Genomic DNA, 25,929 nt, shown 5'->3' on the forward strand with positions numbered 1-25,929 from the left:
GTATGGTGCAATGATGTAAAATTAACGTAAATTGTGAGAATTAATAAATACTGCAACAAAGGTGAATACCGAGGGAGTGTTTAAGTGTTCAGGGAGCGTTCGCAATGTGATGGCGGAGGGGAAGCAACTGTTTGTAAATTGTTGCGTTTACAGGCTCCTGTACCCCTCCCCGATGGTACCGATGAACACAGGGCATTTCCCGGCGGGAGGGGGTCCTCGCTGATGGATGTGGTCTTCCCGAGCCATTCCTTCTTGAACATGTCCTCGATGGGGGGGAGGTTTGTGCCCGTGATGGGATTGGCTGAGCCTGGAACCCTCTGCAGCCTCTGGCGACCCTCTGCGTTGCAGCCTCCACACCAGGCGGCGATGCGACAAGTCAGAACGCTCTCCACAGTACATCCAGCGAAATTCGCGAGTCTTCAATGACAGACCATATCCCCTCAAACCCCTAACCTTGTAATCCCCTCTGTCCCGGGAGAGATATTGATGGTGGAGAAGGCAGGGGCCGGGTTGAGTCCAGAATACACTCCGGCTCAGTCTCGAAATAAACAAGACCACAGTGATGAAATCCAAAGATAAAGTCACAAACAGCAGTACAAGAAATGGATCCCGTACGGTTGAGCACTGAGTGCTCGGCGTGAGGCCTTCACCGACAGACATTCCATGAAGGATCATTGGCAGACAATAATTGACAGTCTGAGTCTTAAAGGGAAAGTGACAGCGAACTACTCTCCGAGGAATGGGAGTGCTGAAACCTAGATGCCTGAGGCTGCTCTGTCAGGAACATGACACGTTCTTCCTGTCACAATAATGTGTTGTGCCCAGTGTAGACCCTCTGAGATGCTGATACCCAATATCCCAGGAACTGGAAATTCGATTATATGACAGAATGGCAGTATTAAGCCATTTGCTCCGTCGGGTCAGTCCACCACTTGTTTATGGCTGGTCAACCCTTATTCCCAATGTCCAACTTTCGCTCCGTTCTCTGCATGCTTTGTCTGGTCAGGAATCTATCACTCTCTGTCCAGTAGCTTCTCGTCCACGGCCGCCTGTAACAACGAATTCCACAGATTCACCCGCCTCTGGCAAAGTAAGTTCCTCCCAATCTCTGTTGTGAATAGACATCCCTCTATCCTGTGGCCGTCAAAGGTAATTTTGGAAAAAAAACAAGAGGTTCAGAATTTCATGGAAAGAACACCTCTCCAAATGTTAAGCAAGGGGGTGGATCGATCATGTTTGTTTTGCAGCCGGTGACAACAGGAAAAGTTTCACTGGTAGACGGAAGAATGTATTCAATTAAATTCCAGTGAATTCTGGATGCAACCATCACACCGTCTGTAAAAAATGCTGAAGGTGAAAAGAGGACGGCTTCTACAACAGGATAATCATCTGAAACACATCCTAAACTCAAACTCCACAACGGACTACTTCAAGAGGCGCAAGCTGAATGTTTTGCCATGGCTTTCACTGTCCCCCGACCTAAACATTATCGACAATCTGTGGATAGACCTCAAAAGAGCAGTGCACGCAAGACGGGCAAAGAATCTGGGCAGAACTAGAAGCCCTTTGCAAGGAGGAATGTGTGAAAATTCCACCAAACAAGAACTGAAATACACTTAGCTGGCCACAGAATGCCTTTACAAGATGTGACACTTGCCAAAGTGGGTTTTACTAAGTACTGACCATGCAGGGTGCCCAAACTTTTGCTTCGGGCCATTTTCCTTTTTTTGTTATTTCGAAACTGTAAAAGATGGAAATTAAAAAAAAAAGTACTCTTGCTTAAAATATTAAAGAAATGCGTCATCTTTAACAGTATGCTTTTTGGAATTCAGGTCCTCTTTTACTCGCTTAGCTATTCACAGTAACAAAACTTTTGACCGGGGTGCCCAAACCTTTGCATGTCACTGTAAGGGCAAACTGTTGGTAGGTTTGTTTTCAGTTTAATTATTGTTTCCTTCTTTATAATTGCACAGTTAGAACAGTAGGCATGCCTGGCAGGAGAGTTGAATGCTCCTCTTGCAGGATCTGGGACGGCAGGGAGACCTCCAGTGTCTCCGACAACCTCGGCTCTGATAATTGCATCCGGATGCAGATTCTACCACGCAGATTTATGGAGTTGGAACTGTACTGGATGAACTCAAGGTCATTCGAGAAGGTGAGGGGGTGGTCGGGAGGACATATTGGGAGGACGTTAGACCCCATGCGCAGTTCCCAGGAAACTGGGTGACTGTCAGGAGGTTGAAAGGGGTTTGTCCAAATAGCTTAATAACAGATATATCACTTTGTATTCGTCTGGGTGGGGGAGACGGGTGTTAATGACTGTGAAGAGGAAAGTCTCACAGTTCTGGTCTCTGGCACCCAGTTTGTCTCTGTGGTTAAGAAGGGAAGGCGAGATGAAACATACTGTGGTTATCGGCGATTCCTAGTTTGGGGAACATAAAACTGGTTTTCTGAGCAAGGTACAGATTCCTGCAGGGTATTGTGGCCCCCTCGTGCCAGGGTCACGACCTCTCGGATCGGGTTTTCAGCAATCTCAAGTGGGAGGGTGAGCGGGCAAAGTTCTGCACGGGCTGGTGTCGCCAGAAATAGGAGGGTAATAGAGATTAACCCGTGGCTAAGGCGTTGGGGTGGGAATGAGGGCTTCAGATAGTTGGATCACTAGGGCCTCTTCCAAGGAAGGTGAAACCTGTGCATATGACAGCGGTGCAATCCAATTCGAGTTTAATTGTCATTCAACCGTACATCAGTAAACATGAATACAGCCAAACGCGTCAGCGTCACTCAGCATAAAGAAACACAATGCCAACAATCACATCCGGGACAAAACACACATACTACTGAAGTAGGTTTTGGGAAGGGGGGACGGCATTGGGATTTGTTTGAAAACTGTACCATGTTGTTGGGAGAGGGTGGTACAATGGGAAGAGTTTGGGACCGTCACCTGTCTGTCGGCGACGGATAGAGCAGTGGGAATGCTTTGAGATCTGGCCGGGGGCAGTGGGAATGCTTTGAGATCTGGACGGGGGCAGTGGGGAGGGATCAGTCAACTGGTATTATTTTGCGGATTGGCACAGGGCTGTAGGCAGAGTGAGGTGAACTGTGATTAGTTTGGAGACTGACACGAAGCTGTGGGGAGAGGGAGGGGCAATAGGATTAATTTGGGGAGAGACACGGCGTTGCTGGAAAGATAGTGGGCAGTGGAACACATTTCGGGACTGCCATGGACCTGTGGGGAAATGGCGGGGCAGTAGGATTCCGCTGGGGACTGAAACAATCTCAGGGGAGAAAGTGGGCGTGTTTGATTCGTATGGAGACTGACAGTACTGTGGAGAGAGAGTGGGTCAGTGGGATTTGTTTGACGGCGGACCAGAGAGTGTCGGGGGAGCGTGGTGTACTGGGATTATTGTTGGCAACTGACACAGGGCTGTGGGGAGACAGTCGGTCAGTGGGGGAAGAGGGAATTCGTGTGATTAGTTTGGGGGCTGACACAGGACTATGAGGAGAAGGCGGTTTAATGGCATTACTTTGGCGATTGTCTCGGGTGTCTGCTGGAACTGTTTTGTCTCTGTTGAACATGTTTGACGCTCTTCGACAGCAAAGTGGCCTCTGGCCTCCTGTACAAGATGAGCTCTGGAAAGTATGCCGGTCGTGAGTGCGAATCGTCCGTGTGGGGTTTGCCTTGTAATCGGGCTGAACGTTTCGCTTACGAGAAGTATGTACATTTGTGCTGGGATATTCCTGCAAAGATGCAGGGTCTCTGAACAGACCCTGGGACCGACGTGAATCAAGTGACTACCTCGTCTTTTTTCCTCTTTCTCTCCCCTACACTCACTCCCCGATCGCCCCCAAATTCCCTTCTCACCTCCTCTGCCCTTCCCTGCCACTCCACTCTCTACCTGTTGTCGCAACCCAATTTTCCCCACCACACACCGACAAACCTCTCTTCCCATCTATCCCTTTTTTTTTCTCATCATACCGCCCCTCCGTCCAGTTGATCGCCACTCCGTCTACATCACTGCTCCAGCTCCCTCTTCCCGTACTTCCTCGCCCTTTCTCCACACACTCTCTTTCTCCGCTCCCTCCGCACAACTCTTTCCCCTCCATTCCCCCTTCTCTCCCATTCACTATCCTACTCTCTCCTTTCCCTCTGCTCTCTCAAACCACTACGATCTCTCTCACTCCACTCTAACCACTCAGATCAATACTATACCCGCTTTCTCTCGATTTCCCCAGCCTGGGTAAATATTCTGTGCCCATTCACTCTGTCTCTGCCTCTCTTTATTTTCTGCAACTCCAAATGTTCACCCCAAGACTGCAAGGAATAAAGTCCCAACCTTCCCGATCTCTCTTCATAACTCAGTGTATTAACCCTCATCAATGTCTTGTAGAACTGCAACGTGCTCTCTAGGCTCCCGTACTCAGAGTCCAGACTGGTGAAACCCGGGATGTCAAATGTCCCGTCCACCCGCATCGGATGTTTTACACCGGAATCACTACTTGATTTATTATGTGTGACTTATACGGACCGGGACTTGTTGTTATGCTGCCACAGTATGGCATAAAATGCAAAATTAACGTAAATTAAAAATAAATGATAGAGGCAGCAAACATGCCGAGTTAATGCTCATGCGTTCGAAGATGTGATGGCGCAGGGGAAGAAGCTGTCCCTGAATCGTTGTGTGTGGGTGTTCGGGCTCCAGTGACTCCTCCCTGATGGTAGGAAAGAGCAGGGAGCTTCTCCCGAGTGGTGAGGGTCCTCAGTGATGGATGCCGCACTTACAAGGCATCGCCGCTTGAAAATGTCATGGATAGAGTGGAGGGGTGTTGACTGAGTCTGGAACCCTCTGTAGCTTATGCGATTCTGTGCGTTGCAAACCCTACACCAGTCGGCGATGCAACATGACATAACGCTCTCCACCATACATCCACTGAAATATCTTCATCTTCAATGAGAAACAACATCTCCTCAAATCCTAAAGTTGTGATCCCTTCTGTAACGAGACAGCTATGGATAGTGTTGAACCAGAAAGCAGAGGAAGCTCTTGAATTAGTTCATAATCAAACTCGAAGTAAACAAGAAACAAACCAAAGACGACATGACAGACAGTAGTCGAGAAATGGAACTCATACGGTTGAGCAGTGAGTGCTCGGCAAGATGACTTTTGGATCAAAATTTCCATGAAGAAATGTGGCAGGGAATAATTGCCAGTCTGAGTTTTGAAGGGACAGCGACAGGTAACCGTACTCCGGGGAATGGACGTGCCGGAAGTTCATTCGGCCATGTGGCACCTTATTTGTGTTAGCGTGAACGTGTTGGACCCACTATAGATTCTCTGAGTTGCTGACAACCGGGAACCCGGGTACTTTAATTAAACCCACACGACATAGGAGCAGAATTAGGACATCGGGACTTGCTCGCCATTTCATCACGGCTGATACATTCTCCTCTTAGCTCCAGTCTCCCGCCTTCTCCCGCTACCCCTTCCGGCCTTGAACAATGAGGAATCTTTCAAACTCTGCCTTAAAATTCCGAATGTCTGGGCCTTCCCTGGTGCCTGCGCTTTGGATTCCGCAGATTCACTGCTCTCTGGCGCAGGAAATCCGCCTGATCTCCATTATAAAAGATGTCCTCTATTCCACGCTGCGTCTTCCGGTCCTAGACTGCCCTAAAACAGGAACAAATTATTTCCACATCCACTTTGTCATGACACTTCACCATCCGAGAGCATTCAATAGTTGATCACACATTCTTCTGAATTCCAGCGAGCACAGTCCCCAGAGCCTTGAAACTGCCTTCATATGACCAGCCGTCCAATCCTGGAATCTTGTTCGTGCATCTGATTTGAACTCTTTCCAATAGGAGCTCATACTTTGTTCGGTAAGGGAACAAAACCTGCTCACAATGCTGCGAATGTGGCCTTACGGTTCCTTATTAGGTCTTAAAATTACATCCTCTTTTGTACATTGCAGTCCTCCCGAAATGAATGTGTGGACGGGAACTGTACATTATGTCTGAAACACGAGTGTATGACGAGACGAGGAAGAAGAGGTTTCACTTTGTGTCCGCACGAGGGAGAATGTAATTTTGGAGTGTGGAGGGGCCTCAGCCTGTGTCTGACCAAATGTGGTGTGATGGATCTTGGTTAATTGAGCGTCACTCAGTGTCTGACCCCCGGAGTTCGTGATGGGACGGTGTGGAGGGAGATTCACTCTGTGTCTGACCCCGGGAGTGTGTGATGGGACGGTGTGGAGGGAGATTCGCTCTGTGTCTGACCCCCGGAATTTGTGATGGGACGGTGCGGAGGGAGCTTCACTGTGTGTCTGATCCCGGGAGTGTGTGATGGGACGGTGTGGAGGGAGATTCGCTCTGTGTCTGACCCCCGGAATTTGTGATGGGACGGTGCGGAGGGAGCTTCACTGTGTGTCTGATCCCGGGAGTGTGTGATGGGACGGTGTGGAGGGAGATTCGCTCTGTGTCTGACCCCGGGAGTGTGTGATGGGACGGTGTGGAGGGAGATTCACTCTGTGTCTGACCCCGGGAGTGTGTGATAGGACGGTGCGGAGGGAGATTCGCTCTGTGTCTGATCCCGGGAGTGTGTGATGGGACGATGTGGAGGGAGAATTGCTCTGTGTCTGACCCCGGGAGTGTGCGATGGGACGATGTGGTGGGAGTTTCACTCTGTGTCTGATTCCGAGAGTGTGTGTTGGGACGGTGTGGAGGGAGACTCACTCTGTGTCTGACCCCGGGATTGTGTAATGCTATGGTAATAGAGAACTCCAGTCTCTGACGACTTTAAGGATCTGGAAGTGGAGCAGGATAATCTCGGGATCATTCGTTAAACTGAGATGCTGATAGAGGGGACATATGGGAGTTAGTTTGACCCAATGTGCAGTTCACAGGAAACTGCGTGACAGTCAGGAGAATGAAATCGGTTTGAAAGCCAGGCCCAGGGCAAAGTGCCTGCTGTGGGCAATCTCCTCAATAACACGTATACCACTTTTCATACTTCTGGGTGGGAGGAAAGCGGTGCAAATGTACAATTAGAAATATGTTTGACAGGCAGGACACTGGCAATGAGAACAGATCTGCGGCTCAGAAGGCAAGAGAGGATAATACAGATTAACACGTGACTAAGGTGTTGGAGTAGGAATGAGGTAATCATACAGCTGGATCTTTGGATTCTCTTTCAAGGAAGTTACGACCTGTGCATAAAAATACGGTTTCTATGCAATCCAAGATAAATCGTCATTCAACTATACGTGAATATCCATGAATACATAGAGACACAGAAAACCTACAGCAAAATACTGGCCACAATTCTATGCCGAACATGTCCCTAACCTAGAAATTACTAGGCATATCTATCGCACTCTATTTTTCTAAGCTCCATCTCCAAAATTCTTTTAAAAGTCGCTTTCGTATCTGCCTCCACCACCATTGCCGGCAGTCCATTCCACGCACCCACCATTCTCTGAGTGAAAAACTTACCTCTGACATATCCTCTGTACCTACTCCCTGGCACCTTGATCTGTGTCCTCTTGTGTCAAACATTTCAGCCCTGGGAAAATCTCGCGGACTGTCCATACGATCAATGCCTCTCATTATCTTGTACACCTCTGTCAGGTTACCGCTCATCCTCCGTCGCTCCAAGGAGAAAATATCGAGTTCACTCAACCTATTCTCATAAGGCATGCTCCCCAATCCAGGCAACATCCTTGTAAATCTCCTCTGCACCCTTTCTATGGCCTCCACAACCTTCCTGTAGTGAGGCAACAGAGTCGCGCCCTGCAGTGTAACTCTAAAACACTCTTCCCCATAAACATAACACCCTCCCTCTCCAAAACCCCTCCCCAACTCCGTCAAACACAACTTTTCTTACACAACTCACAGTTACATAGAACAAGAACATAGAATAGTACAGCACATTACAGAACCTTCGGCTCATAAAGTCGTGCCGACACTCAAACACTGTGTCCCATATAACCCTCCACCTTAAATTCCTCTATATACCTGTCTAGTAGCCACTTAAACTTCACTAGTGTATCTGCCTCCACCACTGACTCATAGATAGATAGATAGATAGATAGATAGATAGATAGATAGATAGATAGATAGATAGATAGATAGATAGATAGATAGATAGATAGATAGATAGATAGATAGATACTTTATTCATCCCCATGGGGAAATTCAATTTTTTTTTCCCAATGTCCCATACACTTGTTGTAGCAAAACTAATTACATACAATAATTAACTCAGTAAAAAATATGATATGCATCTAAATCACTATCTCAAAAAGCATTGATAATAGCTTTTAAAAAGTTCTTAAGTCCTGGCGGTTGAATTGTAAAGCCTAATGGCATTGGGGAGTATTGACCTCTTCATCCTGTCTGAGGAGCATTGCATCGATAGTAACCTGTCGCTGAAACTGCTTCTCTGTCTCTGGATGGTGCTATGTAGAGGATGTTCAGAGTTTTCCATAATTGACCGTAGCCTACTCAGCGCCCTTCGCTCAGCGACCGATGTTAAACTCTCCAGCACTTTGCCCACGACAGAGCCCGCCTTCCTTACCAGCTTATTAAGACGTGAGGCGTCCCTCTTCTTAATGCTTCCTCCCCAACACGCCACCACAAAGAAGAGGGCGCTCTCCACAACTGACCTATAGAACATCTTCAGCATCTCACTACAGACATTGAATGATGCCAACCTTCTAAGGAAGTACAGTCGACTCTGTGCCTTCCTGCACAAGGCATCTGTGTTGGCAGTCCAGTCTAGCTTCTCGTCTAACTGTACTCCCAGATACTTGTAGGTCTTAACCTGCTCCACACATTCTCCATTAATGATCACTGGCTCCATATGAGGCCTAGATTTCTTAAAGTCCACCACCATCTCCTTGGTCTTGGTGATATTGAGACGCAGGTAGTTTGAGTTGCACCATATCACAAAGCCCTGTATCAGTTTCCTATACTCCTCCTCCTGTCCATTTCTGACACACCCCACTATGGCCGTGTCATCAGCGAACTTCTGCACATGGCAGGACTCCGAGTTATATTGGAAGTCTGATGTGTACAGGGTGAACAGGACCGGAGAGAGTACTGTTCCCTGCTGCGCTCCTGTGCTGCTGACCACTGTGTCAGACCTACAGTCTCCCAACCGCACATACTGTCTATCTTTCAAGTAGTCCACTATCCAATCCACCATGTGAGAGTCTACTCCCATCTCCGTTAGTTTGTGCCTTAAGAATGCAGTGCATTCCACGCACCAACCACTCTCTGAGAGAAAGCCCTTTCTCTAATATCCCCTTGAACTTCCCTCCTGTTACCATAAAGCCAGGTCTTCTTGTACTGAGCAGTAGTGCCATGGGGAAGAGGCACTGGCTGTCCACACTGTTTATTCCTCTTAATATCTTGTACACCTCCACATGTCTCCTCTCATCCTCCTTCTCTCCAAAGAGCAAAGCCCTAGCTCCCTTAATCTCTGATCATAATGCACACTCTCTAAACCAGGCAGCATCCTGGTAAATCTCCTCTGTTCCCTTTCCAATGCTTCCACATCCCTCCTATAGTGAGGCGACCAGAACTGGACACAGTACTCCAAGTGTGGCCTGACCAGAGTTTTATAGAGCTGCATCATTGCCTCGCGACTCTTAAGCTCTATCCCTCGTCTTAGGAAAGCTAACACCACATAAGATTTCACACTGTCTCCACTACACCACTCCCGTCTCCCTCATACATCCTCGTTTACAAGCAACCCCGTCTCTGTGACCCTGCACGCTCCTGCACATTGCACCGTCTCCCTCATTCCGTGTGTTCCCACGCCCTCCCCACGCCCTCCCCGTCATCGTGATACACTCTAACCTCTAAGCACTCCCTATCTCCGACGCCCCCCTCCCCAGTTACCTACTCTACCCTCTCTCTTGTCTCTGGCAATTGTGGGGAGTATGAGGGAGAGATGACGTTTAGTATTACAGTTCCCCCTTTCCACGATATCTTGTGAGCTTCTCCAATGCTCTCTATGCACAGGCTGGTCATGTGGTTGCACACCACTTGCATCAGAATATGCAATCGTAAGCCCCTTTCCCTGGCCTCCTCACTCCTCCCCTTCCTTCCTCTTCCCGCAGTACACCAACTGGTCACAAACACACACTCACCATCTCCGAGAGACACACACACAATTCGAGACCACCGGAACGCCGAAAGGCTGGGTATGGGTGAGTGGGGAGAATGGAGGAGGGAGAGGGTGGCGCACTGTTTCCGACTCCAGTAGAGTGTGCTGCGATGGTGCGGGAGCTACTCCGGGACCCCGGGAATGTGTGATGGATTGTTGTGCAGGGAGCATTACTTTCTGTATGTTTCCAGGCGTGTGTGATGGGATTGTACGGAGGGAGTCTCGCTCTGTCTCTGACTCATAGTCAGACTCCGATCAGATGTAGGGAGACAGTCACGTTCTGCTCCAAAGGCTGTAATTAGAACGCCACTTTTGTGGCCTCCAGGTATCTCCCCTTCCTTCCTCTTCACTCAGAAACCCAATCCTTCTCTATGATTGTTACATGGGTGAGTGAGCAGCCAGAGGTCCTGGTCCATAACGGTACCAAGGACATCGGTATAAATAAAGTGGTGGATTTCCAAATTGAGATCAGGGATTTACCAATTAAATTAAAGGACAGGACAACTGCCCGTCCCCGTGCGGCCAGGTATAGGAGAACCCTGCAGATTAGCACGTGGCTCAAGTGTTGACGTAGTTGGGAGGGCTTCAAAATTTGACATCATTGTGTATTTTCAAAGGAAGGTGGGATCTGTACAAAAGAGATGGAGGACGGTTTGCACATAAACTGGAGGGGAACTGATTGTTTGGCAGCACTGGGCATGAGACCTTTCGGGTGAATTGTTGAGCTCGAGTAGCAGGGGGATGGATTCAGAGTTCCAGAGCAGATCGCGGAGTTGGTGTGGAGATAAATGTTGTAAAGAGCTCAGACAGAGACGGGAGTCAAAGGGTTATTTCAAAGCACGACCTTTAAAGAAAGGCAGCTGAGCTGCTCAGAGATGAATCCACACACTGAGATATGGTATTCCGGCCATGACGGAGTCGTGATTGCAAGAGGAGAAAGCGGAACAGCGCGTAATTTCGGGGTTCCCTATTTTCAGGCGTGGGAAAGCGGAAGGAATTACAGGAGAAGGGGTGACATGACTGGGCAGAGAAAATGTCAGCAGTTCACAGTCAGAACAGACAAGAGAACTCGTCAAAGTGAGGCTTTATCGGTGGAAATGAGGAATAAGAAATGTATGGCCGTGATCATGAGGCTACATTGTAGTCGAGACAACATTCTGCTGGATTAGGATAAACAAACCTGTAGAAAGACCGCAGACTGTTGCTGAAGTATAAGATTCTAATAGCGGGATATTTCAGCTTTCCACGGGTTAACTGAGTCCCAAAATGCAAAAAGACCAGTGGGAGAGAGTTTGTCAAATTGTTCAGGAAAGATTCCTTAATCAGTACAGAGAAGTCCCAACGAGAGAGAGAGAGCAATACTTGATCTCCTACTGCGGAATGAGACAAGCCATTTGTCAGAGGTTTGTGCAAGGGATCGCCTTTAATCCAGTGATCAAATTGCCATTCATTTCAAGGAGGTTCTGAAAAAGGATTGGTCCGGCCGTCGTGTTTGGATTCTAAATTAGAGAATGGCGAATTTTACCTTCGATCAGAATGAATCTGGAAAGTGTGGATTTGGCCAAGTTGTTTTTTGTCTGGTAAAGGTGCTTTTGGTAACTCGAAACCCAAGCTCAGTTTAATCTCAGTGTAGAATGGAACGACCTATACAGTGAATAGTGGGAAGTGTTAAAGGTGAGAGGGATTTTAGCGTACTAAAAGTCTGCCAAAGGACTGACACATGTGTCACCTCAGCAACAACACACCCTTTACCGTGACACCGACACGTCCTTCATCGTGACACCAATACACCGTCACGGCCTGCGTCATAATACTTACACACACCTCCCCGCCTCTATTGGCCGTCTCCTCGCTAAAAAACCTCCATGTCTACGTAACGAAACCACCTCCTTATCCTTCCGCGCATGCGGCACATAGCCCTCTCCTACAACCCCGCCCGTTTCCGTTATCACATACCTCCAATGCACCCCTCCATGCCTCCATGACCCACACGACGACACCACTCCTTCTCTGTCTTCAGATCGAAGATTGATGAGGGAGACTTAAGGTCTGTTGTCACTCCTCCCTGTTTCCACCCGAATATCGACCTCTCGCTTCTCAAACTCTCCAGTGCTTTCTGCGGTTGATCCGATCATGTGGATCCACACCAATTTCCTGCAGTGGCTGTAATCTCATCACCTCTTCCCAGCAAAGCGCTCTCCAACCATTCCGGCCTCTGTTATCCACACCGCATCCTCTCTCTCTCTCTCTCTCTCTCTCTCTCTCTCTCTCTCTCTCTCTCTCTCTCTCTCTCTCTCTCTCTCTCTCTCTCTCTCTCTCTCTCTCTCTCTCTCTCTCTCTCTCTCTCTCTCTCTCTCTCTCTCTCTCTCTCTCTCTCTCTCTCTCTCTCTTCTTTCTCTCTCCCTCTCTCTCTCTCTCTCTCTCTCTCTCTCTCTCTCACACACACACACACACACACACACACACACACACACACACACTCACACACACACACACACACACACACACACACACACACACACACACACACACACACACACACACACACACACACACACACACACTCTCACTCTGCTGGAACGCCGAAGTGCTGGCGATGGTGAGAGGGGAGGGAGCTTCGACATTTATTTTCTGAAACCCGGTAGCGTGAGACCGGATGGAGCATGGGGAAAGGGGCGGACTTCACAAAAGGTCTGATCCCAACAGAGTGATACGAGACAGTGTTTATGTCGCTCCCCTCTGTGGCTGAACCCTGGCAGTGTGTGATGCGACGGTGTGGAGGGAGCATCACTCAGTGTCTAACTCCGGGTGTGTGTGTGTGTGATAGGGCGCTGTGCAGTAAGCTTCATTTCTTGACTGACGCCCAGAATGTATTTGGGACGAGAAAGAGGGAGCTTCTCTCAGTGTCTGTACACGGGTGTGATAGCACAATGTGGAGAGATCTTCACTGCATGCTTAACCAGAGAATCTTGTACTGGATCATTGTGGGAGAGGTCTCACTGTGTCCGACTCCGTGAGGGAGATGGGATGGTATGGAGTGACCCTCTCTCTGAGTCTGAGTCAGAGAGACAGGTGATTTCGGTGTCTCCAAACAGAGATCAGGAGCCAGATAAATGTCACTCACACGGCTCGGCGAGTGGCCATGAAAAGCAACGATTAGAGAAAGAATCTGCATTTAAACAGCAACTACTCAGAGTCCGGGATTCATTAGCAAGAGCAAATAAATATATGGCCGGTGCAAGCGGAGAGGCCATTACTGGAGTGGGCAGTGTTATCGTGGGGATTTGTGGCTTTCGCTCTTTCAAACTTCAAGGAGGAGAGTGCAGGGTGAGAGAAGGCACAGATCTGTTTATAGATTTCTTTCAGTGAATTTATTGTTTCCTTCCTTATAATCGGACAGTTGAAGCAGTAGGCAATGTCTAACCGGAGCTTTGAAAATTCCTTTTGTCGGACACGGGACGGCAGGGAGATCTCCAGTGTCTCTGATGACTTCACCAGTGAGACGTGCATTCGGATGCCGCTTCTAACACTCGAGGTTAAGGAGCTGGAGCTGGAACTGAATGAACTACGGGTCATTGGGGCAGCTGAGGGGGTGATAATGAGGGCATATTGGGAAGTAGTTAGACCCACCGTGTAGGACAGAGGAAACAGGGTATAGTCAGGAGTCTGAACGGGGTTAAACAGCCAGAAAAGAATATTCTTGTGGCCAAACTCCTCTGTAATAGGTGGATTGGGAGAGGCTATTTTTCTGCAAAGGTATAGCGGGTAATTTGAAGCACAAGCGCCATTTAAACTCCGTGCCCAAAGGCCCAGACCGTCAACGGTGGGAAGTGTTGAGGGAGAGGGCGACTCCAGTGTACACTGTTGGGATACACACATTGTGAATAGTGAGGAGAGCCGGGGAAACGAGCGAAATGACAGAAACGAATTGGGACAGAGTTTAACGGTTCCGGGTGCATACATTGGGGTCTGGTCCCCGGTTACGGGAAGAGTGTGAGGGTCTTCGGAGAGCATTCAGAATAAGTACACCGGGTCGCTGCCTGGAATAGACAGTATAATCTATAAGCAGACAGACCAGATCAACTGTGCAATCCTCCAGAGCGGCGGAGTCTGTGGGCAGACTGATACAGGTCTGTATCATTACGAGAGTCACAGGTAAACGATGCAAGCGGTGTATTAGTCTAGAGTGGCGGGGACTGAGGTGGGAGGAGATACAGGTCTATATCATTATGAGAGATACAGGGAGACCAGACAGACGGTGTCTTAGTCTAGAGCGGCGGGGACTGAGGTGGGAGGAGATACAGGTCTATATCATTATGAAAGATACAGGGAGACCAGACAGACGGTGTATTAGTCTAGAGCGGCGGAGACTGAGGTGGGGGAGATACAGGTCTATATCATTATGAGAGATACAGGGAGACCAGACAGACGGTGTATTAGTCTAGAGCGGCGGAGACTGAGGGGTTGGAGATACAGGGCTATATCATTATGAGAGATACAGGGATACCAGACAGACGGTGTATTAGTCTAGAGCGGCGGAGACTGAGGTGGGGGAGATACAGGTCTATATCATTATGAGAGATACAGGGAGACCAGACAGACGGTGTATTAGTCTAGCGCAGTGACAGGCAGGAGCATGTACCGGCATCGGAGGCAGATGGGCATTGTGTAGGCAGTAAGAATTTCACTGGTATAGTACAAAATTACAGTCGATGTGCCTGTTCTTTTCCGTGATTTACGTTCACTGCTCTTCGGGAGGGGAGAGACTGATCTGAACTCGGAGAGTGGGAAGAGCAGTGTTGGATTAGATCAAGGAAAATGACGATTAACAAAGCTGCAGAACCATTTTTTTTCACAGACGACATGGACAGTGAACATCACACAAGGAGAGACCGATCAGAGTCAAGCATACGGCTAATCTGCCTTTTAACAGCGACCCTCATTATCACGGGTATCTGCTGGAGGATTCATGGTGAGTTTCACACCGGCCGGAACGACCGAACCGCAGAGAATAAAAATGGCCACTGTAACAGCGACACATTCCCAACATTTCCCCGAAACACCCTTCACTCTGATAATAATGCACACCTCACTGTGGTACTGACGGGCCGCTTACTATGACTACGACACACCCCTCACCGTGACCCCGACACAACCCCCACCAGCACAGAGCTCAACGTGATACCGACACACTACTGACAATCATAGAACCATAGAACATTATAAAACAGAAACAGGCTTCTTGGCCCTTCTTGTCTATGCCGAACCATTTTTACTGCCCCGTTCCACTGACCTGAACTTAGATCATATCCCTGAATACCCCTCTCATCCTTGTACCTGTCCGTTCTTTTTTATGTGATAAATGTGAACCTGCATTCACCACTTCAAATGACAGCTCATTGAACACTTCCACCACACTCTGTGTGAATAAGCCCTCTCTCCAATGTTCGCTTTAATCTTTTCGCCCTTCACCGTTAAACCATGTCTTCTGTTTTTATTTCTCTCCCCTAAACGGTGGAAAATGCCTGGTTGCATTCAGTCTTTCTATACCCAATATAATTTTATATACCTCTATCAAATCTCCCTCAATCTTCTACGCTCTATGGAATAAAGTCCTAACTTATGAATCCTTTCTCTGTAACTCTGTTTCTCAATTCCCGGCAACATCCTTCTCAACCTTCGCTGCACTCTTTCAAACTTATCAATATGTTTCCTCTAACGAGGTAATCAAAACTGGACACAATACTCCATATTCGGTCTCACCAATATTTTATAGAACCTCACCATCACATTCCAACTCTTAGATTCAGTACTTTGAATTCTAAAAGCCAATGTGCCAAAAGCTCTCTTTACGACACTATCTACCTGTGACGCCACTTTTATTATGTATTATGTATTAGGAATTGGGAATTATGTATCTTTATTCACAGATCCCTCTGATCTACTGCACTCCTCAGTGCCCTACCTTGTATGTTCTACATTAGTTTATCCTTCCAAAGTGCAATACCTCACACCTGTCTGCATTAAACTCCATCTTCCATTTGTCATCCCCATTTTCCAGCTGATCCAAATGGTTCGGCAAGTTTTCAAATTTTGTTCACTTTATATTACACCTCCAAACTTTGTATCATCAGCAAATTTGCTTATCCATTTTACCAAATTATCATCCAGATCATTGATATAGATGACAAATAACAATGGACCCAGCACTGATCCCTATGACACACCACTTGTCACAGGCCTCCACTCAGAGAAGCAATCCTCCACTACCACTCCCTGGCTTCTCCCATTGAGCCAATGTATAATTCAATTTACTACCTCACCATGTATACCTAGGGACTGAATCTTCCGAACTAACCTCCCATGATGGACCTTGTCAAAGGCCTTACTGAAGTCCATGTAGACAACATCCACTGTCTTCCCTTCATCCAGATTCCTGGTAACTTTCTCGAAAAAAACTCTAATAGATTGGTTAAATATGATCTACCACGCACAAAACCATGTTGACTCTCCCTAATAAGTCAGTTTAATATTAATCTTAATATTCCTCCAATAAGTTACCTGCTACTGACGTCAAACATACCGGCCTATAACTTCCCGGATTAGATTTAGAGCTTTTTTTTAAACAACGGAGTAATATGAGCTGTCCTCCCATCCTCTGGCACCTCACCCGTAGATACCGACATTTTAAATATATCTGCCAGGACCCCGGCAATTTCAACACTGCTCTCCTTCAAGGTCCGAGGGAGTAATCTGTCTGGTCATGGGGATATATCTACGCTGATTTGCCTCAAGACAGCAAGCATATCCTCCTCTTTAACTGTGTAGGTTCCGTGACCTCACTACTTGTTTGCCTTACACTCCTCGCATTGAAATAGACACACCACAGAAGATTATTAACACCACACACAACCTTTCTATTTCTGACTTTGCTCGAGCTTTTAGCATCATATATTTTCACCCCCGTTCCACTATCTGCTCTGACACTCTGCTTTCCATACCCTTGCAAATCCAGTTTAAACCTTCCCCAGTAACACTAGCAAACATCCCTGAAAGGATACTGGTAGTTCAGGTGTGAACCGTTTCTCTTGTACAAGTACCACCTGTCCAGAAGAGGTCCCAAAGATCCAAGAATCTGAAACCCTGCCCCCTACACAGGTCCTCAACCACGTGTTCATTCTACAGAGCATCCTACACTTACCTTCACTGACACGAGGCATAGGTAGCAATCTTAAGATCACTCTCCTCGAGGTCCTGCTTTTTAACTTCCTGCCAAGCTCTCTACACTCACTCTTCAGGAACTCCTCACTCTTTCTTCCTACGTCATTTGTACCGATGAGAACCATGATATCTGGCTGCTCACCCTCCCACATCACAATGCTGTGCACGAGATCAGTGACAGCCCTGACCCTGGCACCCGGGAGGAAACAAACAATCCGGGAGTCTCTGTCACGAGTGCAGAACCTCCTGTGTGTACTTCTAATTATCGAGTCCCCTATTAATACCTCTCTGCTCATCTGCCCCCTCCCTTCTGCACTGCAGAACCAGACTCAGTAGCAGAGATCCAGTAGCCACAGCTTGTCCCAGACAAGTCATTCCCCTCCTACAACTGTGTCCACATCGGTATACATGTTGCTGAGGGGAAACGCCACAGGGCAACCCTGCTCTGTCCGCCCTTTTCCCCTCCCTCGACTGACGATAACCCAATTACTCGTGGCTTGCTGACTATTATCTATAAACTGCTCATTCTCGGGAATGATCCGGAGGTCATCCAGCTCATACTCCAGTTCCCTAAAGCGGTTTATTATGAGCTGCAGCTGGATGCACTTCTTGCAGGTGTCGTTGTCACGGAGGTTTCCCTGACTTCCCACATCCTGCAAGAGGAGCATTCCAACATCCTGCCTGGCACTCTCTCTACTCTAAACTAACAAAACTTCTCGCAAACCACATTTGATAAGGTTCCACATGGTAGTCTTATTCAGAAAGACAGAAGGCATGAGATCCAGTGAAGTTTGGTCGTGGATTGAGAATTCGTTTGCTTGCAGAAAGCGAAGGGTCGTTGTTGAGGGAGTACCTTTGGATTGGACGGTTGTGGCTAGTGATGTCCCACAATGATCGGTTCACGGACCCCTACTTTTCGTGATTTTTATTAACGACCCGGATGCGAGGGTTGAGAGGGTTGGTTGCAAGTTTTCAGACAACGCGCGGATTAGGGTGTTGTGGATCGTATCGAGGACTGTCAAAGATTGCAGAGATTGGATTAATAGGATGCAGAAGTTGGCTGAGAAGTGGCAGATGGAATTCGAACCGGAAAAGTGCGAGGTGGTACACTTTGGAAGGACAAACTCCAGGGCAGAGTCAAAGTAAATGGCAGGATACTTGGTAGTGTGGAGGAGCCGAGGGATCTGGAGGTACATGTCCCCAGATCCCTGACAGGTGCATCACAGGCAGATAGGGTAATTAAGAAAGCTTTTGGGGCGTTAGCTTTCATAAGTCGAGGAACTGAGTTTAAGAGCCGCGATGTAATGATGCAGCTGTATAAAACTCAAGTTAGGCCACACTTGGAATATTCTGTCCATTTTTGTTCGCCTTACCAGAGGAAGGATGTGGAAGCATTGGAAAGGGTGCAGAGGAGATTTACCAGGATGCTGCCTGGTTTAGAGAGTATGCACTATGACCAGCGATTAAGAGAGCTAGGGCTTTACTCGTTAGAGAGAAGGAGGATGAGAGGAGACATGATAGAGGTATACATGATATTAAGAGGAATAGACAGAGTGGACAGCCAACGCCTCTTCCCTGGTTACCACTGCTCAATGCAAGAAGACATGGCTTTAAGGTATGGGGTGGGAAGTATAAGGGGTATATCACAGGAAGGATTTTTACTCAGAGAGTGGTTGGTGCGTGGAATGCACTGCCAGAGTCAGTGGTGGAGGCAGATACACTAGTGAGATTTAAGAGGCTCCTAGATAGGTATAAGGAGGAATTTAAAGTGGGAGAGGGGCTTATGGGAGTCAGGGTTTAAGGCTCGGCACAACATTGTTGGGGCCGAAGGGCCTGTACTGTACTGTACTATTCTATATTTTATGTTCTGTAACACAGACACACCCCTTAACCGAGATAAAAACACGGTCCTTACGTAAGAAAATCAAGACTCATCCTGACACCGACACGCCATTCACCATAACATCAACAATGCTGTCACCGTAGCACGGTCACGACCTTTAACGAGACACAGATACACTCCTGACCGCGACACTGACACGAACTTCGCCGTGACACACACATCTCAGTCACACTGACCACAACGTACCTTTCTCTAATATCGACGTGCCCCTGACCGTGATCAGCGTGATCCGCTCTGCACTGCACCGTGACAAAGACTCACACGTCACTGTAACACCCCTTACCGAGACAGTATCACCCCTCAAGATAACACCGATGCACCGCTCACTGAGACAATTACCCACACAATACCCTGACACAGGAACACTCTCACCGTGAGACCGACACCGAAATTCACACTGACACCGAATAGTACTCTGCGTGACACCGTCACATCGCTCAGCGTGACCCTCTCGCACACACCGCGACCATGACATGTATCTCACCGTGACACAGACATAAAGCTCTCTGTGAGACCAGTGCACCTCACACCATGACACAGATACTACACCCACGGTGACGCCACAAGGCCCTTACACCCTGACATTTTCCTCGTCTTGACATCGAGATACACTTCATTGTGAACCGGTACACCTCTTGCCGGGGCACAAAAATACCTATCATAGTGACACCGACACGTCTCTCACAGCAACTCGGCATGCCCCGCACGATACTGACGCAAACCATCATGGTAACAACAACAAAACCTTCACCGGGACATTGATATACCCCTCAGCGTGACACAGACACAACACTCTCTGTGACCCGTTCGGTAGCGTGACGCTGACTCACGTTTCACTGTAAACGCTAAACATCCCTCACCATCTCTCTCAGTATCACAGATTCGTCAGTCTATGGAAACCTGCCACCGAAACTACCATGAGCTAAACTCAACTCTTCAATCCAGGCTTTCTGCGCACAACTCTAATCTGCTCGACCTTAAACAAATGCACAGCGATCTCCGTCACCATTTCTGTGAATTGTTGACCAGCAGAAGAGGTGAGGCATCATCCCCCTCTTTCACCCGCTCCTCATCACAGAGCAGGCATGGAGAGAGGAAGCGTCACTCTGTACTTGACATCGGCAGTGTGTGATAAATCGATGTGGAAGGCGTAACACCTAGATTCTGACACCGGATGAGTGTGTCAGGACGTTGTGCAGGAAACTTCACTTCACGTCTGACCGCTGGAATGAGTGTCTGTTCCTGACTCCGAGAGTGTTTGATGGGACAATGTAGGCGGAAGCTTGACTCCACGTCTGACCCCGGGGATTTATAAAAGGCAGTGTGCACGGAGCTTCACTCCACGTCTGACCCCGGGCGTTTATAAAAGGCAGTGTGCACGGAGCTTCACTCCACGACTGACCCCGGGCGTTTATAAAAGGCAGTATGCACGGAGCTTCACTCCACGTCTGACCCCGGGTGTTTATAAAAGGCAGTGTGCACGGAGCTTCACTCCACGTCTGACCCCGGGCATTTATAGAAGGCAGTGTGCACGGAGCTTCACTCCACGTCTGACGCCTGGAGTGTGTGATGGGTCCGTGGAGAGAGAGATTCAATCTGCGTCTGACCGTGTTAGTGTGTGATTGGACGATGCAGGGATCTTAAATCTGTGTCTTACCCCGTGTATGTATGATGGGACTCTGTGTTTGACACAGTGCGCAGGTGATGAGAAGCTATGGCGGGAATGGGGGATGGGTGAGAGATTTTGGGTTTGGGGTCATGTGTGTGTCTGACACAAGGAACGGTAACGCATGCCTGGAGAGGAGACATGATAGAGGTATACAAGATATTAAGTGGACAGATGGAGTGGAGAGCCAGCGCCTCTTCCCCAGGGCACCACTGCTCAGTACAAGGGAACATGGCTTTAAGGTAAGGGGTGGGATGTTCAAAGGGGATTTTAGAGGAAGTTTTTTTTTACTCAGAGAGTGGTTGGTGCGTGGAATGCACTGCCTGAGTCAGTGGTGGAGCAGGTATACTAGTGGAATTTAAGACACTATCAGACAGGTATATGGAGAAAATTAAGGTAGGGGGATATATGGGAGGAAGGGATGAAGTGTCGGCATAGCATTGTGGGCCACACGGCCTGTACTGTGCTGTAATATTCTATGTACTATGTTCTATTCACTCTGTGTCTTGACCCCGGGAGTTTGTGATGGATGGTGTGGAGGGAAATTCACTGTGTCTGATCCTTGTTAATTTACGATGAGACGTGGCGGAGGGCTATTAACTCTGTGCCTGACCTCAGGTGTGCGTGATGGGACAGCGTGCAGGGAATTTCACTCTGTGTGTCACGCCGTGTGTGTGTGTGTTGGGGAAGTGTGAAGGGAGATTCACTCTTTGTGACACTGTCCCTTGTCCCTGATTTTCAGAGCAAACGTGTTCCAAGGACTGGATCACAAAAAAAGACCGGTGTTATTACGTATCCACGTTTGACACATCTTTCCGCAGAGCGATGCAAGAATGTACAAACCGTGATTCAAGGCTGCTGGAAATCAATTCAAGTGATGAAGCGGTATGTGTCACAGTACGAGAAGATCCCACAGTAACACAGGAATCATCACACACTCCCGGGGTCAGAAACAGAGTGAATTTTCCTCCACACCGTCCCATCACACACTCCCGGGGTCAGACACAGAGTGAATCTCCATTCACACCGTCCTATCACACACCCCCGGGGTCAGACACAGAGTGAATCTCCATCCACACCGTCCCATCACATACCCCCGGGGTCAGACACAGAGTGAATCTCCCTCCACACCGTCCCATCACACACACCCGTGGTCAGACTCAGAGTGAATCTCCCTGAACACCGTCCCATCACACACTCCCGGAATCAGGCATGGAGTGTATCTCCCTCCATGTCACCCCATCACACACTACCGAGGTCAGACTCAGAGTGAATCTTCCTCCATACCGTCCCATCACACAATCCCGCGGTCAGACACAGAGTGAAGCTCCTTCCAGACAGACCCATCCCAGATTGCCGTTGTAACCAGCTGAGAGAAGCTCCGTACATATTCTTCGTTTCTCAGCATTAATCAAGTAAATTTAACTTCACAGAGCTTTGTATCCCACAATCTTCTGGACAGCAAACTTGTTTACTGGATTGAAAAATGCGAAAACGGGTGAGATGATGACTAATCTGTGGGGTGAAGATTGGTTATTGACATAGTCCTGACCGGAGAAAATGGGCTTAGTTTACGGACCGAAGTAATTTTGTCGTAAAAGGGAGAGGCATTGTGATTTGTTTGTAGACTGTACGTGGGTAGGGGGTAAGGTGGTTCAATGGGAACATTTTTGGGCCGACACGTGTCTGTCGGGGAAGGACACTGCAGTGGGAATATTTCGGAAACTGCCAGTGGGTAGTGGGGAGAGATCAGTGACAGAGATTATTCTGGTACTGACGCATGTGGGTGAGGACAGCGCGATGCAGTGGGATTTGTTTGGAGATATTCGCCGGGCTGTGAGGAGAGGGAGCAACAGCGGGATTAGTTTGGTGAATGACATGGATCTGAGGGGCGAGTAGGGCAACTGGATTAGTTTGAAGACCGATACAGGGCGGTGGCACACAGTGGGTTAACGGAATTAGTTTGCGAACTGATGCAAGTATGTGGGGGAGAGGGTGCCAGTGGTATAAGTCGGGAGGTGAACCAGAGGCGATGGGGAGAGCACGGTGTAGTGGGATATGTCAGGAGACAGACAAGAAGCTCTGGGTAGAGGAAGGGGTAACGAGATGAACCTGGAACCACACAGGGCTGAGGGAAGATTGTGGAACAGTGGGATTCATTTCGGGACAGACATAGGTCTGTGGGGCGAAGGTGGGACCGTGGGGTTTGTTCGGGGACTGAAACAGATCAGAGGGGGGAGGGTGTGCCTGTTCGATTCGTATGGGGACTGAAAGGGGACTGTGGTGAGGATGCGGTTCGGTGGGATTAGTTTAGGGGATATGGGGCTGTGGGGAGACATTGGGTCAGTACGATTAGTTTGGGGACTGACACAGGATTGTGGGGAGACATTGGGACCGTGGTTTCTGCCTGGGTACTGACACGGAGCCGTGGGGGGAGAGTGGTTGAATGGGATGAGTTTGGGAACTCACACAGGCAATTAGGAGAGATCGAATTCATGGGATTTGCTTAGGGACGGACTCCGCTCGGGTCATCTACTGAAGCTGTTTTGTATCTGTTAAAATTGTTTAACCCTCCTGGATAGGAATGTGCACCGGAGTCTCCTGTACAAGTTGCCCTCTGGAAAGCGCGTCTGCAGACAGTGCGGAAGCAGTAACCGTTGTGATGGTGATTGGCGTTTCATCTGTGAGAGGTCGGCCCCAGCGTTTCCAGATATTCCTGAAAAGATCCAGGGTCTTTGCCAACAGCCACTGGAGTCGACATGAATCAAGTGACTACCCCCATTTTCTCCTCCTTCTCTCCACTTCTCTCTCACTCCTAAATCCTATCAAATTCCCTCCCCAGACTCTCTGCCCCTCCCTCCTACTCCATCTCCTCCTCTTGTCGCAACCATATTCTCCCCACTAGACACCGACAAATCCCTCTCGCCGTCTATCCCCTTCTTTCTCGCCATTCCCCCGTCCCACTATTCCCCGCTCCCTCTAACTTTCTCTCTACCCCCTCACCTCCCCTTATTTCCTCGAACTTTCTCCGCCCGCTCTTTCTCTTCTCCCTCTGCACACCTCTCCCCTTCGCTCCCCCAGACACTCTCTCTCTACCCTCCCCGTTTTCTCTGAACCCTCCGTCTCCCCGATCTCTCTCTCCCTCTCTCTTTCTGCTTTCCGCTCACTCTCACCTCAATCCTGTGCCGTCTGGTTCTCGATAACCCAACCCTGGGTGAAAGTCTGTCCGCATTCCCTCTGTCTGTGCCCATCTTGTACCACGGCAACGGGACATCCCGACTCCTGTACTCGGTGTGACTAGTGAAGACCATCGGGCCAAGTGTCCTGTCCACCCTATATGATATTTTCCACCGGAATCGCTATTTCATTTATTATCTGAAACTTATACCGCCTGGAATTTGTTCTTTTGAAGCATCAGTACGGAGCAAAGATGTACAATTAATGTAAATTGCAAATATTAATAAACACCACAAAGATGTCGAGTTCCTGCTGATGCGTTGAAAGATGTGATGGGGCAGGGGAAGAAGCTGTTCCTGAATCGCTGTGTGTGGGTGTTCTGTCTCCCGGAGCTGTCAAATACTCCTCCTATAATACGACGTCCAATCCCGTTATCATTCCGGTGAACACTCTCCAATGTCTCACATCCCCTGTGAGATAAGCGATGGAACCTTGCTCACAAACCTCCAAATCTGAGCTAACAAGTGACGTATTAAACCTGAGACTGACGTCCTTTCGTTTACGTCCCAGTCGTCTCGAAATCAATGCTGTCATCGTATTTGCCTTCGTCACCACCGACTCAAGCTGCAGGTTAAACTTCTGGGAAAGCTGCACGAAGTCTCTCAAATCCCTCCGAACCGCAGATTGTTTTTAACCCTTACGTACTATTCCGGTCGAATTTGACCCGTTTTGACAACACTATAAAAACCCTAAATGCCATTTTTAGCCGAAATTTGATTACTTTTCCTAATGTAACCCAAAATGCCCAAACATGGAAATATTTAAAAATCTTAAACTTTTGTACAGGTGCGACAACCTTTTGTACATTGGGACTGTTCCGAGTCAGATTTGACTGTCTAGTCACCTGTTATGTGGGGATTATTGGGCCGGGTTGAAATTGACCCGGACTATTCTGTAAAGGAATAGAAAATAAGCAGGTTGCCTGGGTTAAAAAATAAATCATCTCCATCTAGAAGATAGTCTACGTTTTTACTTATCTTATTTTCAAATTTCAGGACCATACGATTCCCGGCACTCTATTCTATCTGCCGCGTCTGCTCTCATTCTCCGATTCTGCCTGAGTCCTTCACCAGCCTCCTGTTTTCTCAACACAATCTGTCGCTCGGTAACGCTGCCACCGACTGTGGTTTCCGGATGAGGGAGTCTCTCATCCCGTTGCAGAGGGACGGACACCAGCCCGGGATTTGGAGTCGGTGATTAAAACTGGGAGCACGTGCGCGCTGAATAATCCACATCCTGTCACGCGCACTCACAGTGTCCGAGTCAGAATTCCAGACGACTGGGATGGCGGAGTGCTGGGGATTGCTGAGAGGGGAGAGTGGAGGACGGAGGGGGTTTAGCTCTCCTATTGACTTCGGTCGTGTGTGATGCGATTCTGCGGGTTTTGTGCTGGGGAGTTGCAGTTGAACTAAACAATATCTGAATCGTGAGTGTGTGAAGGGATGGGGAACCGGGAAGTGCCTCTGTGTCTGTACCAGAAAGAATGTGATGGGGCAGTGTCGATGGAGCATTACGTGTTTGACCACGGGAGTCTGCCATGGGACGGTGTGGGGGGAGCCGCAGACTGTGTCTGCTCCGGAAAGTATGTGATGGGACGGTGTGGAGAGATCTTCACACTGTGTCCGATCCCGGGAGTGTGTTTTTAGCACGCCGTGGAGGGAGACGCACCGTGTGATGGGACAGCGCGGAGGGAGATGGAGTCTCTCTCTGACTCCGGAAATACTTTATACGAC

At 48.5% G+C, this 25,929-nt stretch overlaps 2 protein-coding genes across 2 annotated transcripts in view; one reads left to right on the forward strand and one right to left on the reverse strand.

Annotated features, from left to right (window-relative positions):
- LOC140720761 (NACHT, LRR and PYD domains-containing protein 3-like) overlaps window positions 1–25,929 on the reverse strand; it is a 432,530-nt gene that overhangs the window by 189,577 nt on the left and 217,024 nt on the right. The gene's annotated exons all lie outside the window — the stretch shown is intronic.
- On the forward strand, window positions 15,033–24,803 carry LOC140720750 (oxidized low-density lipoprotein receptor 1-like). Its single transcript, XM_073035578.1, has 5 exons — window positions 15,033–15,141; window positions 20,166–20,330; window positions 21,702–21,844; window positions 22,393–22,457; window positions 23,542–24,803. Exons 1-5 carry the CDS (start codon window positions 15,033–15,035, stop codon window positions 23,720–23,722), a joined length of 663 nt encoding a protein of 220 aa, XP_072891679.1. The 3' UTR covers window positions 23,723–24,803.

Source organism: Hemitrygon akajei, unplaced genomic scaffold, assembly GCF_048418815.1.
Source record: "Hemitrygon akajei unplaced genomic scaffold, sHemAka1.3 Scf000046, whole genome shotgun sequence".
Classification (NCBI taxonomy): domain Eukaryota; kingdom Metazoa; phylum Chordata; class Chondrichthyes; order Myliobatiformes; family Dasyatidae; genus Hemitrygon; species Hemitrygon akajei.

Coding starts and splice junctions, on each gene's coding strand:
- LOC140720750 (XM_073035578.1), top strand. CDS start 15,033: ATGGACAGTGAACATCACACAAGGAGAGACCGATCAGAGTCAAGCATA. Junction 15,142..20,165: donor TATCTGCTGGAGGATTCATG/GTGAGTTTCACA, acceptor CATCTCTCTCAG/TATCACAGATTCGTCAGTCT. Junction 21,845..22,392: donor TCAATTCAAGTGATGAAGCG/GTATGTGTCACA, acceptor TTAACTTCACAG/AGCTTTGTATCCCACAATCT.